The sequence below is a fragment of the Danio rerio genome, chromosome 4, assembly GCF_052040795.2.
Source record: "Danio rerio strain M-AB ecotype USA chromosome 4, GRCz13ab, whole genome shotgun sequence".
NCBI lineage: Eukaryota > Metazoa > Chordata > Actinopteri > Cypriniformes > Danionidae > Danio > Danio rerio.
Genome location: NC_141024.2, coordinates 2,055,001 through 2,072,713, shown reverse-complemented (window position 1 = coordinate 2,072,713; position 17,713 = coordinate 2,055,001). Strand labels below are relative to the sequence as shown.

At 33.6% G+C, this 17,713-nt stretch overlaps 2 protein-coding genes across 2 annotated transcripts in view; one reads left to right on the top strand and one right to left on the bottom strand.

Annotated features, from left to right (window-relative positions):
* Positions 1-1,446: 1,446 nt before the first annotated feature.
* med21 (mediator complex subunit 21) lies at positions 1,447-3,537 on the bottom strand. The gene is given in 4 exon segments (NM_213423.1): positions 1,447-1,941; positions 2,514-2,614; positions 2,701-2,815; positions 3,451-3,537. Coding segments are annotated over 4 exon segments (438 nt in total). The 5' UTR covers positions 3,493-3,537; the 3' UTR covers positions 1,447-1,761.
* A 77-nt stretch (positions 3,538-3,614) lies between these two features.
* Positions 3,615-17,713, top strand: part of tm7sf3 (transmembrane 7 superfamily member 3) — a 26,643-nt gene continuing 12,544 nt past the window's right edge. The window contains exons 1-6 of the mRNA XM_088649926.1: positions 3,615-3,792; positions 10,237-10,391; positions 12,859-13,009; positions 13,429-13,549; positions 15,051-15,222; positions 17,400-17,577. Of these exons, the coding sequence (XP_088506052.1) occupies positions 3,720-3,792; positions 10,237-10,391; positions 12,859-13,009; positions 13,429-13,549; positions 15,051-15,222; positions 17,400-17,577 (850 nt within the window). The 5' untranslated portion in view covers positions 3,615-3,719. The remainder of the gene's footprint in view (positions 3,793-10,236; positions 10,392-12,858; positions 13,010-13,428; positions 13,550-15,050; positions 15,223-17,399; positions 17,578-17,713) is intronic.

Genomic DNA, 17,713 nt, shown 5'->3' with positions numbered 1-17,713 from the left:
GAGGAAGAGCGAGCTCCGATTGGACTAAAAGACAGCTACGTCATGCGTTTTTCAGCGTGGCTGCAGACCAACTGAGGTATTTTTGCATTTTTTATTCTCAAGTGTTTACTCCTCCTTGTGGAGAACTGTTCAACTGTGGCTATAATGGGTATTTAACAGTTTTTAATTTTATATTTAATGTAATTTAGCAGAAACGTAAATAACAATATGCCGAGAAAGCTGCACGTTTGAACAGCACAGTGTTTACATTTAGGGTTTTTTGCAGTATTGTATGATGTTAAAATAGTTTATATTTTATTACTATTTATTTTATATTTCTATTGTTTATCTAGATGTTATATATTAAAGAAAATAATATATATAACACACATACATTTATATATATATACATTTATATATATATATATATATATATATATATATATATATATATATATATATATATATATACACACACACACACACACATACATATATATATATATATATATATATATATATATATATATATACATACACACACTCACACACACATACATACATATATATATATATATATATATATATATATATATATATATATATATACACACACACACATATACACACACACACATATATATATATATATATATATATATATATATATATATATATATATATATATATATATATATATGTGTAGCTTAAAAATATTTACTATTTTCCCAAGTGTATATAACTACTACTGTAAGAAGATGTCAGAGTTCGGTTCATACTTTCAGTATGTTGTTTATATAAAATGAGCCTGCTCCCTAGCAGGTTTGAGCTATCGGAACTGTTGCTATGACAACAATTTTCAGATCAGTTTTGAAGAATAAAACGATCCTGGATCATGTGAAATCGTCAATAACCAAACCCAGCTAAACTTGAGTCATCCATGTGCGAATAACGGACCGCTAGCAACAACCAGTACAGCAAAGAAACAGCAACATCACGGCAACAGCAAGTTAGAAGGCTTAAAGAGAATGTCTGTTTCTAATGTATTGGAAGCAGATATTTACGTAGGAACAACACAACAACAAAAATGAAGTGATGTTTAACACAATTTGCCGCCAGTTTAACAAGTCAACCACCTTTTATTAAAAGATTTCGAACTGCAAAAAACCTGCATTTTCCATACTGCTCTTTTTGTTTGCATAACACTTTGAATTTTGCTCATTATTTATTAAAGCATCTCTAAGTATTGAAATTCAAGATTCACAGACATTATTTTTGACACATTATTTAAAATATGTGGCTAAAAATATCTATCATCTTAGCTTTTTTTCTTCTTTTTTTGGTGGGGTCAGTGAAAATTTTGGAAGGGCAAGTAAAAATCTGAACCACTGGCCCGATCAGACCAGTAGAAAAAATCCATAGCGTTAAACCCTGAACAGGTCAAAGTTAAAAATAAAAACAAGCATGTCATACAATATATTTTTATTTGTTAAACATAACTTCTTTCAAAACAAGAGTATCAGCATAATGCTGGTGAGGGAAAAAAACAACATTTAATTTACAAAACATACCCAGAAGCTGACTATTAATGGTAGTAACACGCTGATGAACATTACACAAGGTAAAAAACAGAGGTCGCACAATAAAGACATGCGATGGGAAATCAGCTTTCTTTAGTCCAGAAACCGATGTGAAACAGTGAGTCTCCTGCAGTCGATGTAGGATGCGTATAAAATCCCTGCTGTGTCCCGACACTATAGTTCATGTTGTGGTTTTTTTCTGTCAGGATTCTGGAGGTGTTTGCTGACTCGGGGCTCCGCTGCGGGTGCGGAGCTGTGATTGGGCGATGTCTGCTAGTGCCGTCTGGATCTTCTCCAGCAGGGCGTCTCCTCTGTAAACCACTTCCTCCAGACGCGCTGCAGCTTCCTGGTTCTCCTCTTCCAGCTGTCGCAGACTGGCGGCCTAAGAAACACATCAGAAATGACAACAAGTAGAGACGAGGTATAATGCTAATGTATTGTTGTTCACTCTGTACTTGGACAACATGGGTAGCACAGAGCCAGATGTGCAATATATATGGCATGGGATGAGCAATTAACAGTAATCAAGTTTGTAATATGATTAATATCTAGCTAATTGGTCATTTGTGTATTATTGTCATGGTTTATTTCAGTGTTTCTCAAATCCATTTCTGGGCTCCCACTGCTCTGTACATTCAGTGCAGCTTCTGGAGCTTTCTTCTAGCAAGATGATATTTATAATCAGGTCCATTATGTAGGCATAACTCAAAATGTGCAAAGCAGTGGCTCTCCAGAAATGCATATGAGATGCACAGGTTAAGCTGAGATTCATTTTTAATGCATCCATATAATTTACAGTTGATTTTCTTCTCTTTGAGTGCCAGAACTCAAAACCAGAAGTGCAGAACAACCATATTTTAAACAGCAGAAGGCTTAATAATTATATAATAATTCAATAATAATAATGTGGTGTTGGCCAATGATACAGTGTGTGTGAGTGTATAATAAATGTACCTGCAGGGCTGCAGTGGATTCTTCACTGGGCAGAGAGTCGATCAGCACATCAACATCTTTTGCTGTTCTTGCTATCAGCGCTGCAAACAGCTGAGCATATTCTAGAAAAAACACATCAAAGTATGTCAACTACAAAACACATTATTTTCAAAGTGGATCACATTCAAATCAGTGCAGATGAGAGCACCTTCTGTGGGGTTTGAGGGCTGGTCTTTATTGATGGCCGTCTGGATGTTGCTGAAGGAGGCTGGTGGTGCGCACTGCTGCAGAACTCCAATCGCATTACAGAACTGATCCGCCAGCTAAAACCGTAAATCAAACATGCAGGACAATCCACTGTTACTTTCAGTTTACATGTTCTTTGACATGATGAGAAGTATTAGTACTCAGTGCTAACATTGTGAATAATGTAATATATAAATAAATACAATTGCATAGAATACATGACTATAATAGTTAGATTAAACAACATTAATTTAAAACAGTTTAAAAATAATTAATATTGCACTTTGAAGAACACACTAACAAAGGAAATATTTAAGTGTACTTCACCAATACACAAGTAACAATAGATCTTACAGAAATGTATGTACTGTATGTATTTATTAAATTTTATATTAGAACTACATAACAATGCATTTCATCTCTACTTACTTTGGTTATAATAGATCTATTATTTTCAGTTTCGTTTTATTTATAACAAGTAAAACATTTATTACAGTATCCAAACAAATATGACAACAAACTTCACCTGTTCATTTGTTCACAAATTGCACGCTATGCTAACACTTCAGACGTCACGCTACAGTACATCAACAAGACTTCTTAAGCAAATAATCCAATTTAATGAACCAGACTATTAAGTAAATCTGTTCGGAAGACATTTGCTGTGTTCTGCAGTTTCTGAAGTATAAAATAAACGTTAAATGAGTCTTACGGAGTTCACAGCATCCTGAAGCTGCGTTAGCCTGTCGGCCATGTTGGCTCCTCTTCACAGTTTCCGTTTCCGCCGAGCGCGTTCAATGGTACATCACGTGATACAGCGCAGTGTACAGCGAAAGCGCTCGTCTACTGAAAAGTTGTTGCATTTTCGCGCAAAGCAGGAGTGCTTGACACTTCCGGAGGCTGGATGTGAAGCTTCAACATGACTGCCGAATGTAAATGCTTCTGCTAAAGCGTGTTTATGGACTGGACTGATCCGGGAAAATGCCACTGAAGAGAGAATGTTTGGTTCTGCTCGTCTTGTCGTGGGTCGGTTCACTGCGCGCTCAGGATGAGAGTGAGTAACGTTAAACCCCTAATATCTTCTTTATTACGCTTGATAAAATATATAATCCCTATATAACGCACATATGTGGCAAATAACAGTTGTTTAAAGTGTGACTCAGCTTATTTAGCGACATATGAATCGAAATCAATCATGTCAGCTATGTATTTCTAATCAATTAGTGATTGATATGATGTTGCAACTGATCTAAAGTTCAACGTTACGCTAAATAAACACAAACATCCCAAAATATTTCACTTATCACGCTTAATTAGTTATATAATCCCTTTTAAACGCACACATGTCACAAATAATACGTGTTTGTTGAGTGAATCAGCTGATTTACCCACATATCAATCTGAAATAATAATCCTAAGAATGAAATGCTGATCAATTAGTGATCGATACGTGTACTGATTTAAGGTCAATATATCAATCTGAAATAACCCTATTATTGTTACCACATAATAGCTAACATAGAAGTAACGTTGCTTTTATAGTCGCACATTCGTTCATTTAGCAGTCTCTGTATCGTTTACCATGTTACTTTGAATATTCGATAGACATTAGCAGGCAAGGATGACTTCAAAACAACATCAACAATGATTTCCCTATTTAGAATTTGTAAACATTACTTTTCTGAAATTACCTTATTGAGGAGAAAGTCTGAATATGTGAATATAAAACAGACTTTACCTCTATATAGCTAACTATTATTGTTCTAGTGTATTTGGGTTTTATGACTGCTTGGACTGCTTATAAACTGGACTACATTGATATTTATGATGTGATGATTGCTGATAATGTAAATACACACACACACACACACACACACACACACACACACACACACACACACACACACACACACACACACACACACACACACACATACATACATACATACATACATACATGCATGCATGCATATATATATATATATATATATATATGTGTATGTGTATGTATATATATGTGTGTGTGTGTGTGTGTGTGTGTGTGTGTATGTATGTATGTATATATATATATGTGTGTGTGTGTGTGTGTGTGTGTGTGTGTGTGTGTATATATATATATATATATATATATATATATATATATATATATATATTATAATTTAACACTTTAGTGAATCTTAGACCATGCATACAATAATTAAATACATAAGTGGCTGATTTATTTATTTGTTTAATTTTTCATACACAAGAAAGGCATTCATTACGACTAATATAGTAAGAATATTAATTTCACACTTGGGAAGATAATATGTTTACGGTAATCAGATGTATAAACTGAGCAAAAACATGCAATTTGGTGCTGATATAAACATTATTATACCCAAAACATTCAGAGGTCTGTCAGAGTACTTGCATAAAATGCATATAAATATTACTGTCACCATATCGCAGAGTAATATGTCTAAATGCAATACTTTTTTTTTTTTTTAAAGCGATGCATTGTAATGATGAAAGAACAATTCTCAAAAATATATAAAATAACAAATATCAAATTTGCTCAATTTACTTTTAATTATTTATTTTTATTAATATTTAAAGATATTCATCTATGTAAAGACACTGATCATGTTAATGATTTCTCAAATGTTTTTGTTTTAGCGACTTTTTGATCTCTACTTCATTTGGGGGAAAAAAACATTATTTCTGAGAATTATTGTTCCTTAATTCATATTTGATACTCATATTTCAGCATTTATGGGCATTTTAATGATCAAGAAAACAAAATTTAGTCTGTTTTTATTTTCATCTTATTATTATATTGATATTTTAAAATATATATATTTTTTATTTTCTAGAGATATATTTTAATATTACATAAGATTTACTTCTGATAAGTGATCTGAACCACAAGCTGAAACATTTGTGCAATTTGAATAAAATACATATATATATATATATATATATATATATATATATATATATATATATATATATATATATATATATATATATATATATATATATATATATAAGCATAAACTATCAATCATGCGACACAGTGGCCTGTAGTAGATTGTGTGCATCAGGAAAGGTTTATTACTATTGTCATTTTTTAGACACTTGAAAACTAAGTATAAGTGTAATGCTTCACACCTCTGTCTGGATTTCCTGCTCGTCTTTCTGAAGCTGTTGTGGATTTAACACATTTTCAGTGTCTGTCAGTCATGATTTTGTGCCTCCTTAATAATGCTCTTTTATTTTGTAACAGTGGTGCGTTTTCATGCAGTTTTTCTCATTTAATTCCCCTCGTTCTTGCTTGCGCTGCACAGACAACAATGAAGCGCAGCAACAATCCATCACATGCAATTTAGAAACTATTTCCTCATTCCTGAACAGACCCAGAGATTTTTTTCTCGACTCAAAACAAACATTGTATAGGTTTTTAGTAACACTTTTAATTTAAATAAACGTGACCCTGAACTGTAAAACAAATCCTTAAATTAGCCGTTTTCCGTATTTTGTGATTCATGTTTTTATTTTCCCCCATTTATTTATGCTTTTGCATTGCATTATGGGACCCTGATCTTTCTTGATCAGTGTGTATTAACGTGTACATGTATCCATCTATCCGAGTATGTTTGTTGTTTATTTTGTTCTGTTTGCTTGCACTTTTTTGCATTTGTTTATCTGTTTTTTTCTTTACATTTTTACTTCATATTGTGTGGTTTCTTAATATTTGTTTATGTTTGTGTTACATGCATGTAGAAAAAGTGCAAATACAAATGAAATATATAATTATTATCATAGGAAATAAAAAAATGTCCATTGGAGAATGTTTTTACATAATATTGTAATGATTTTTGGCATAACAAAAATCAATAATTTTGACCCATATGCCAGAGATATTGTTGTTTATTTTGTTCTGTTTGCTTGTACTTTTTTGCATTTGTTTATCTGTTTGTTTTTTACATTTTACTTTATTGATGTTGTTTCTTAATATTTGTTTATGTTTGTGAAGTGCTTTGAGTTGCATGCAGGAATAGTGCAAATACAAATTAAATATATCATTATTATTATTATTATTATAGGAAATTTTAAAAATGTCCATTGAAGGGTGATTTTACATAATATTGTAATGATTTTTGGCATAAAAGAAATCAATAATTTTGACCCATATGCCAAAAATATTGTTGTTTATTTTGTTCTGTTTGCTTGTACTTTTTTGCATTTGTTTATCTGTTTGTTTGTTTGTTTTTTTACATTTTGCTTGATATTGATGTTGTTTCTTAATATTTGTTTATGTTTGTGAAGTGCTTTGAGTTGCATGCAGGAATAGTGCAAATACAAATTAAAAATATTATTATTATTATTATAGGAATTTTTTTAAAAAGTCAATTGAAGAATGATTTTACATAATATTGTAATGATTTTTGGCATTAAAAAAAATCTATAATTTTGACCCATATGCCAAAAATGCACCCATGCAACATAAGACTGGTTTTATGCTCCAGGGTCACAAGTATTTGATGGTTTCCCCTACTGTGGTAAACACTAATGCAATAACATCACAGTAATGTGTTACATAAGCACGCCCTCCTACCTGTGCATGTTCAGTCAGTGTCTTCTGCAAGCTGTGGTTTCGACGTGCAGCAGGTTTGAGTCATTGTGAAATCAGAAGTGTAGATTATAGGTCAGATTTCACAGCAGGAAGAACAGTCGTGACCCAACCAACATTTTACATCAAATCACACCAACTGTCAAAGCCACTTCCCCATGCGCAGCATTCACTCGCTGCAGGCTATATGAGCGAAGAAGTATAAATTCACAAATTACCCGTCTCTGACAAATCAGAAGTTGTGTTTTTTATGTTTTATTTGCTTAACTTGATGGCAGAGGGGTAAACTTAGGGGTTTAAAGGATTGTGGTGAAGAATTAAGGTTTAAAGTAAACGTTATTTAGTGTTTTGGGGGCAAACTGTGGGTCTTTTATTGTGTTTGTTGTTTTAATTATGCCTGAAAAGAGTTTTTTATATGCACAGCATGTGCTTTCAGCTGTTTGTCATTGTAAACATGCCTGACCTGAGTCTTTATATACACAACTGGTCAAAAGTTTTACAAGAGTTAGATTTTTTTTGTGGGTATTTTTCTGCTCTTAATAATAATAATAATAATAATAATAATAATAATGATCAAGATAATAATAATAATAATAATAATAATAATAATACATTTTATTTGTAAAAGGCGCCCTTCTAGATAACAAGGTCACCTTACAATAAGCAACAACAGCCATATTAGAACAAATTAAAACAAATGATAAAACATAACCAAACAAGCATTGACCAAACAAGTACAAACACACATTGCGAATATAAAATAACACGATGAAAAATTGTTAAAGGAAAGCCTGTTTAAGAAGATATGTCTTCAGACGAGAGTTAACTTTCAAGACTATCACTGCTCCTTAGATCCAGTTCTACAGCCGAGGAGCCATAGAGCTAAAAGATCTGTCTCCCATTGAGCTTAATCGAGTGTGAGGTGACACCAGGGAGAAAGAGTTGGCTGAGTGCGAGAAGGGGTGTAAACATGGAGAAGTTCGGTGAGATATTGAGGAGCAAGATTAGAAGTGCCTTGAAAGTGAGAAGTAATATTTTAAAATCAATACAAAACTTTACCGGAAGCCAGTGAAGCTGATGGAGAAGTGGTGTGCATGCTCGTGAGATGGAGTCTTAGAGATGACACAAGCTGCATGGTTCTGAAGTGTATGGAGGAGTTTAGAAGGAAGCCCAGAGAGAAGTGCATTACAGTAGTCAAGACGCAATGCACTCTTCACGTCTGCATTAATTTAATTATTCAAAAGTGCTGCAAAAACAGTAAAAGGATGAAATATTTATATTTAAATATATTATTACTAGTGCTGGGGCAAGATTAATCATGGTAAATCGCATACAAAATAAAAGTTTGCTTTGACAATATATGTGTGTGCGCTCTGTGTGTTACAGTATATAAATATACGCATGTGTAAGACTTGACATACCACAAATACTTTGATGTCTTTGACAATTCAAACATGAGCTGAAAACACCGAGACAATCGGTTCAACAACCCAGCAGGCGGGAATGCGGGAAAAACCAGCTCCTTTCCTTCATTTACATTTGAAGCACCCCTGCAACCCTTTTGTTCAACCACCCTCTCTACATACTGTACTCATACAGAATGGTCATTTCAAAGCCTGAATGTTGTAAATCAACCCAAGTGACTTTATCTATCATGTTTGATATCGTTTGAAATGTCTCAGTGCGACTGGTATAATGGTCTCATTCCCTCAGAAATAGACATAATCAAAACAATAGATGTATAACTTCAGGTATTTGTTGAATCACTGTGAAGCGAGTGCCTTTCCTATAGGCAGAAACTCTTCCACTTAATGCAAATGCATCTTGTTATTAACAAGCGGGACAATAAAGGAGGGGGGTCGCCTGGTGATTACCAAAAATCTATTTATTTTTATTAAGCCATAAGAATTAACATATGTTATCCATAACCTACTGAAGAGAAAAAAAATAGTCGTTATAGTTACTATATACTATATAGTTACCATAGTAGCTTATACTGTAGTTACTAGTTCTTTAGGATTGCGCCCCCTGGGGTAATTACATTATATTAAATACACAGCAATAGCGTCAGATGCAGCAGATTGATTTTATAACACCAGCTTAAACTTTCTGGCACATTTACAGCACTGACATACATTTAAAAAATTAAACCAAGTATAGACTTGGGTCTATTGGTGTGTGTGCGCTATTGCATGCAAGGTTTCTGTTATTATAACCACCTCAGAGTATATTGGGGGTCGCGAGTCACTGGCATTGTCATTTTGGGGGTCGCGGGCTGAAAAGTTTGGGATCCCCTGTTCTAAACCACCTCATACTAATAGTAAAGTCAAATACGAGTTAAGTTTAAAGTAAATCAACATTGTGCATTGAAAAGACCGAACATGCTGTGAATCTTCATCCACCAGCAGACACCGTCATTGGACCTTACACATGCATGCATCCATATATTTGAGAAATGTTTATTTCTATTTAGATATGTTGACGATACAAGTGATAAATAAAATTAAATATCTGTGTAACAATTGTTTTATTTCGATGTTTGTGCGTGTTATGTATACACAATAAATCTAAATAATGCACACACCTGTGTTATGTCAAAGTAATCTTTTATTTTGGGTGTGATTAATCGTGATTAATATTTGCACTTATTATTTCTAACAATACATATTAAAATATTACTATTTAAAATAAACTAATAATATTAAGAGGTGGTGTGGTGGCTCAGTGGTTAGAACTCACAGCAAGAAGGTTGGTGGTTCAAGTCCTGGATGGGTTAGTTGGCATTACTGTGTGGAGTTTGCATGTTCTCCCTGTGTTGGCATGCCCCCCCCAAAAAAAAAAAAAAACTATTGCTAGAGTCTTGCTGTTGTGTGTGTTTTGCAGACCGTGTGGTGTTTTCCCTGGGAACTTTCCAGAATGTGAGCATCCCAGTGAACGGAACGGTTCAGGCTGTCGTTTCCCGGATTCCTGCGGATGTTTCCTTCATAACACTGCAGTTTCACACACAACACCGCAATGTGACACTCTCATACTTACAGGTACGAGATCACACACAAACACACACACACACACACATATATATATATATACATATACAGTGGTCATGTTATAATGCACTGCTATACGCAATACGCACACACACATTGAGGCTACACGATTCTGGAAACATCTGACATTGCGATTATTTTGTTTTGCTGCGATTTATATATTGTGGTTGTAGTTTTATCAGATGCTTTTAAATAGTGCTGTATTTGGAAATATTTCATTTATTTAGATCGACTGAGATGATTAAGTCTTGTTCAATGCACTGCATCTGCATAAAATATAATAAATTACAAGCATATATACATACGACAGAGCAGAAATAAAAGTGAAATAAACAGTGCTTCATGGTTTTCTAGGCAGTCTAAGAATATTTAGTTACAGAAATTGAACAATCGATCGTAAAATAACATGCTCAACATTTTGTAAATAATTTTTTTACAATAAACATTTTTTTAAATAAATATTTATAATAATAATAAAAAGAACTAATAGAATAAAATAATTAAAGAGTAATAAAAATAATTAACGTAATAAATTAGAAATAATAAAAAGTAAATAATATTAAAAAATTAATATTTAATCTTTTTTAATCTTTAATAAATAATCTAATCCTGCGAGATGACTATTGCAGATACACATATTGCAGAACTGATGCTCAAACGAAATATTGTTCAGTCCTAACACACACACACACACACACACACTCCCAGCTTGACCCATTTCCACGGGTCGACTGAGCAAGACATCATGTGAGACTTTAATCACAAGCTCTGATCTCAATGCACACGCGCACACACACACACACACACACACACCTCCATGCATTCTATTCATAATGTCAGCAGTCATGCAGCTGTAGTGCCCTACGCACAAACTCTTGTTCAGAACGTAGTTGAAGTCAGCATGAAATACTGTTCAGATCGCAGTCGCTTCTTATAGTGTGCGTTAATATTCCCCATTCACTTTTTCCATAAAGATTAAAAAGAAATCTCTTTGTTAGAGCATTATAAACCATTAACCAAATCAATCAAATTAGGTGGAAATAACAACAATTAAATAAAAAATCCTTTGTTAGAGCATTTATATGCCATTAACCAATTCAATCATATAACAATAATGCGGTTTATTGGTAATGTGCTTTTCTTAAACCCAAAGTGCTACAATATTATTATATTATTATTATTTTATGAGTTTGATATCTTACCTCATAAAATAATAATAAAAAATAATTAGTACAAAAACTAAACCCTCAATAAAAAAGTGCTACAATATTATTATATTATTATTATTTTATGAGTTTGATATATTACCTCATAAAATAGAAAATAAAAAATAATAAGTACAAAAACTAAACCCTCAATTAAAAAACAAGCTTAAATAAGATGGAAATCTCGGCGCTAATATCCTAGTGGTTATTGTGTCGACATATAGCACCAGCGTGCTCGCGGCGACCCGAGTTTGATTCCTGGCTCGAGTTCCTTTGCCGATCCTTTCCCTCTCTCTGCTCCACATACTCTCCTCTCTGTTAATCTCCACTTTCCTGTCAATTATATTATATATAAAAAAAAATAAATAAATAAATAGTAATATTGCTTTTATTTGTAATGTACTTTTTCTTAAGCCCAAAGTGCTACAATAAAAGATAATAAACACTTAAAATAATAATACAAAAGAAAAAGTATAAAATAAGAAAGCAGTACAAAAACTAAACCATCACTTGGATATTTTGGAGATGGAAATAATAACAATAAATAAAAGAAAATTAATGAATTTGTCTTTCCACAAGGTCTGCAAAGAGTCTTAAATTAGACCAGAAAGTATTGTACTCTTGGTTTAGCATTAAATGTTGCATGCACTTCAAGCAATGAATATTTTAATCATTTGTTTTTGATATATTTGTTTTCTAATCAAAATAGCGAAATGTCTTTGAAATCAAGACAGATTGCAAATTTAATTGAATGAAATGAGATTGTGATTTATATGTTCATTCTGCCTAATTAAGTTTAATCAATGCAAATATTTTAATAAGAATGGATGGCTGCTAAACGTTATTTGGGCCAATTTAGTTTGTTTCTATCTTCTGATTGGTGGAGTTTGCTTTGCTGAATTATGGGTAATGTAGTTTTCATATGAGATTCTGCTGTCAAACACAAGATTATATTAGCAACAAGTTGTAAAAGTGCAATCAGATGATGACTTCAGTATTCTCCTCCTAAATTTGATCCATCAAGAGTTATGAATACAACATAAATCCAAAATAAAAATACTATTTCAGTTATTCTGCCATTGTTTTTGCCCATATTTTTAATTCACAGTGAATTACTTGTTGTTGTTGATGTTATTTTGTGATCATTTGAGAGATTTACTAGCAATTCTCGAGTGAAAGTTTCAACACCAGTTTAATTTAATATGTCTGTCTCCATTTTCAGGTTTTATAATTGTGGTTTCTGTTTTGTTTAGGAACCGCTTTTTGATTTCTTTGTCACGGCAGAAGATGCTGGATTATTGTCCACACTGATGCCCAGTCAGTTCAGCATCTCCTGGTTCCTGAACACCCCCGACGGCAGCAGCGCAGCAGCGATTGGTGTAATTCTGCCCTACACCAGCACTGGTGAGAAAGACGATGCTTTAATCAACACAATATGACATTGCAATGTTTTGTTTTACCTGCGATTATATATTACTGTATAAATACAGTTTCGCCAGGTGGCTTGAAGGGATAGTTCTCCCAACAATTAAAATTTACTCACTATTTATCTTTTTTTGACATGTTTTTTAAGTTATCAGGATGAATGTACTATGTGCTTTGAGAAATATAATCAAAGGACTTAAAAACACATGCAAATAATAATCCATAATCCAAATTTAACATTGCAGATCCTGTGACGTGGCTTTTTTGAATGCACACATTATTGATATCGATGCTAACGTGAAATATTATGGATCTATCACATCACAATGCTCTGATTAAAAAAAATCTTTGGCCTGTAAAAGAGTATTTAGTGTAAATATGGTGCGTCTCGTGTGCAGATCCTGTTCCCGGAGCATGCAATCAGGAATTCCCAATGGAGATCGATCCTAATATATACTTGAAATACAACCTGTTTGAGACCACGATTACCTTTGCTCCTGCTAACCTCGGATATGGAAGGTGAGAGCATTTTTAAGAGTCATGGAAACCATATTTTAGTTTTTTTATTAAAAATAATTCATTAATACGCAAACACCTAAAGGGTCATGAAACACCAAAACACATTTGTTTGAGCTGTTGACAGTGGTATATGTGTCCCACACTGCTAAAAACACTATTAGGATGCCTATATTTCACTAAAAAGTGTAAATTGGTTGTTTTTGCGTTATTTCAAGCAAATTCGTACTTCCGGTTTGAAACAAATTTTTGAAGCTGCGTCACGACCATGACATAATAGCGTGTATTCCAGCGTGCAGACTGGGCGTCTGTGCCAGAGTGAGTCTTATTACGTCTTACAGTGTGTTGCATTAATGCATGAGTAAGGCTTGGTTCAAACCAATCAGCGCGCTCTATTGTGCAACTTCATTAATATTCATTACTCTCACAGTGTTTAGACGACAGAGACGCCACGTTGTGTTGGCAAAACAAGCGTGAAGTGTTGCTTTTATAGTTTGCTGCAGTTAAGTTTTGTTTTCATTTTCTCTCTGTGAGAGTTCAGCTGGAGTCACGTGTGGATTAACAGTGTACGCGACGCTCGACAACAATAACTTACGTGTCTAAGGAGGATTATTGATTACCTGAGAGCTGTTCTCATCTGCAAACTCTGAGATCCGGATTCGCTTGTAGTCTCCTCTTAATAAAGACGCGGCTCTAGTTGCTGGTGATTGTCCTGTCTCTACAGATTTGGTAAGTGAGCGACCAGTGCTCTTTGTTTATTCAGTTTGTTCATATCGAACAAACTATTGCACCGAGTGTAAACATGTTAGCACCACAATCAAACTTTAACCTCGTGTAGGGTTTTCACCGCATTTTGTGACCAGAATAACACACGCGGCTTTCTGACACTACCTGCCGTGTGCATCTAAGTTTCCGGGAAATGCTGAGTTTTTTTTTTTTCTCTCATTCGTCGTGCGGTATCAAACATTGCATGAAAAATACACGCTTAGAGCAGTTCTTTGAATCAAATATCTCATTTGTCGCGAGGGACATGAATGAATTCCCTGAATGAAAGAGCCAAACTGCAGTTAAAGTCCAACATTTAATAATTTGGCAAATAATTCGACTGCAGATGTCCATGTAAACACAGTCACTTTCTCCCGTGTGTTTGTGTTTTGACTCTGAAAATCAGCGCGTGGTCAAATAGACACTCCCACACCCTCCCACTGTAGTTCCTCCGACACTCCCCCCTAAACAGAGCTGGACACGCCCACTTTTCTGATTTTTTCCTAAGTAGAGGTGTGAAAACACCCTGCTTAAACGAGGGGGTTTCATGGCCCATTAATACACAAATACACTTCATACATCAGATTTATCATTTGTTTTCCTACAATTAAATCAAATGGATGTTGACATTATCTGCCATAATTTGCAACACAATTGTTTTTTCAGGTTTGTTTAAATATCATGACCATTCATTAAAGATCACTGAAGCCAAAATATTGATCATAATCTTGTTTTTCAGAGGGGAGATTCCTCCAGCGTGTGACGTGCAGACAGACTCCAGCACTCGTTGGCGGCTGGTTTATGAAGTCTATCAGTTCTTCCTGCCTGAAGGCGACCAATCAGAGCAGAGTCTGATCAGCAGCATGGAGAGAGTGGCCAATGTGCAGAACGTGCAGGACAACAGCAGAAAAGTGTGTGAAATCTCACTTTGTCTTTCCATATCATTTTCTGGGGTTTGTTTATAAATCTGCTATATGAAGCAAAAAAATAGGGGTGGAAACATGCACCCCTGGGGTGCAAACGTCACTTCACATATTTTAAATAATTAGGACACACTTTACAATAAGGTTTCATTTGTTATTGTATTTATTAACATTAACTAGTAATAAACAATACTTGTACAGTATTCATTCATCACAGTTGAACATTTACTAATGCTTTATTAACATCCAAATTCATGCTTGTTAACATTAGTTAATGCACCGTGAGTAAACATGAACTAACAGTTGTATTACAATTAACTTAACTTAAATAACTGCTGTCATAATTCTATTGTTCATTGTTTATATTAAAAAATGCATCAACTAACAGTAACTAATGCAACCTTATTGTAAAGTGTTACCAAAATATCTTAATGCATTAATGCATCTTGATTTGAGATGCATTTCACACACAGCTGGATGAGTGTTAGTGTACATGAGTGTTTAAACAACATGGGCACATTTTACTCCTTCCCAAAATAATAACAAATAAAGGTGTGAGAGCGTCATCTCTTGCTGGTTTCCATTGTTCAGAAATTACAGCTGGTACCTTCATTCAGTGCTCAGCATAAATGAGCACACCCTCTTTTGAAAATGAATATTTTTATCCATTTCTTACTGAATGTAGACAATAAATGTTGGTGCATTTAAACAAAGCGGTTTTATTAAAGTTATATCCATTAAAATAAGAGTTTGGTCATCGAACATCTTTAAAAACAGAAAGACGAGTTATTGCAAAATAAAAATACAAACTACAAAAATGTTTCCCTTGATTTTTTTTTTTCTTTATTTTTATTTTCTTTATTTCTTTATTTAATATTTTCTTCAACATATTAATTTGATGTGCTCATTTTTGTACTTTTTTTTTTTGATTAGCTCCAGTTTTGGCTTTGTTACTGAATAATCTAATGTACAGTTGAAGTCAGAATTATTCGCCCCCCTTTTTTTTTCTTTTTTTTTAGGCCCCCCTTTTTTTTTTTTTTTTTTTTTTTTAATATTTCCCAAATGATGTTTAACAAAGCAAGGAAATGTTCACAGTATGTCTGATAATATTTTTTCTTCTGGAGAAAGTCTTATTTGTTTTATTTCGGCTAGAATAAAAGCAGTTTTTAATTTTTTAAAAAACATTTTAAGGTCAAAATTATTAGCCCCTTTAGGCTAAAACTTTTTCGATAGTCTACAGAACAAACCATCGTCATACAATGACTTGCCTAATTACCCTAACCTGCCTAGTTACCCTAATTACCCTAATTAAACCTTTAAATGTCACTTTAAGCTGTATAGAAGTGTCTTGAAGAATATCTAGTCTAATATTATTTACTGTCATCATGACAAAGAGAAAATAAATCAGCTATTAGAGATGAGTTATTAAAACTATTATGATTAGAAATGTGCTGAAAAAAATCTCTCCATTAAACAGAAATTGGGTAGAAAAATAAACAGGGAGGTTAATAATTCTGTAACTGTATATGCACAAGTATATTATTGTAAAGCATCCTGTAGAAAATACTAATGTAAAAGAGAGAGATCTGTGAGCATGTACTTATTTACGCTGAGCACTGTATTTATCTCTTCAACAAGCAGATCTGCAAACTGTATTAAATGAAACTGAAAGTTCTCCACTGACTTGAATGATGTTATCAGTGGTGTGTGGACACACACTTGTGTACTTTGTTCTTGATATGAGCTGATGATAGTAGAAATCTAGCACATACAGTTGAAGTCAGGATTATCCGCCCTCCTGTCAATTTACTTTTTCTCTTTCAAATATTTCACAAATGAACAGATTCAGGAATTTATTACATGTGTTTCCTGTAATATTTGTTTCTTCTGGAGAAAGTCTTATTTGTTTTATTTCGGCTAGAATTAAAACAATTTTTAATCTAAGAAACATTTTAGGGTCAATATTATTACCCTCTTAAGCAATATTTGTTTCTGATTGGCTACAGAACAAACCACTGTTATACAATGGCTTGCCTAATTATCCTAATTAACCTACCGTAGTCTTTTAAGCCTGCAAGTGTCACTTAAAGTTAAATACTAGTATCTTGATGTATATAACTGTCTATTGAAAAAAATATATTTATTGCTTATGTGTTTTCCTCCAGGTGGTGTCTTTATCCTCTCAAGAGAAGACGCAGTTCTCCTTCATGTCTCTGCCTGGTCAGGGTGTGATTTTCTCAGTGATTGTTCGAGATCCAGTGCTGAACACTTCAGCCTCCTACATCCCGGTCCACACATACGCCTGCAGCTTCAACTCTACACTGGATGGGTGTCAAGATCTGGGTGAGGAAATCAGTAATCTGATATATACAGAGACACACTTTACAATCACATTAGATTTAAGAACTGCGATATTAATATAGTGTGTCTGGAAGTGTAATAGGGTATGTGTAGAGCTAGTGTTTCTTCCCATAGCAAT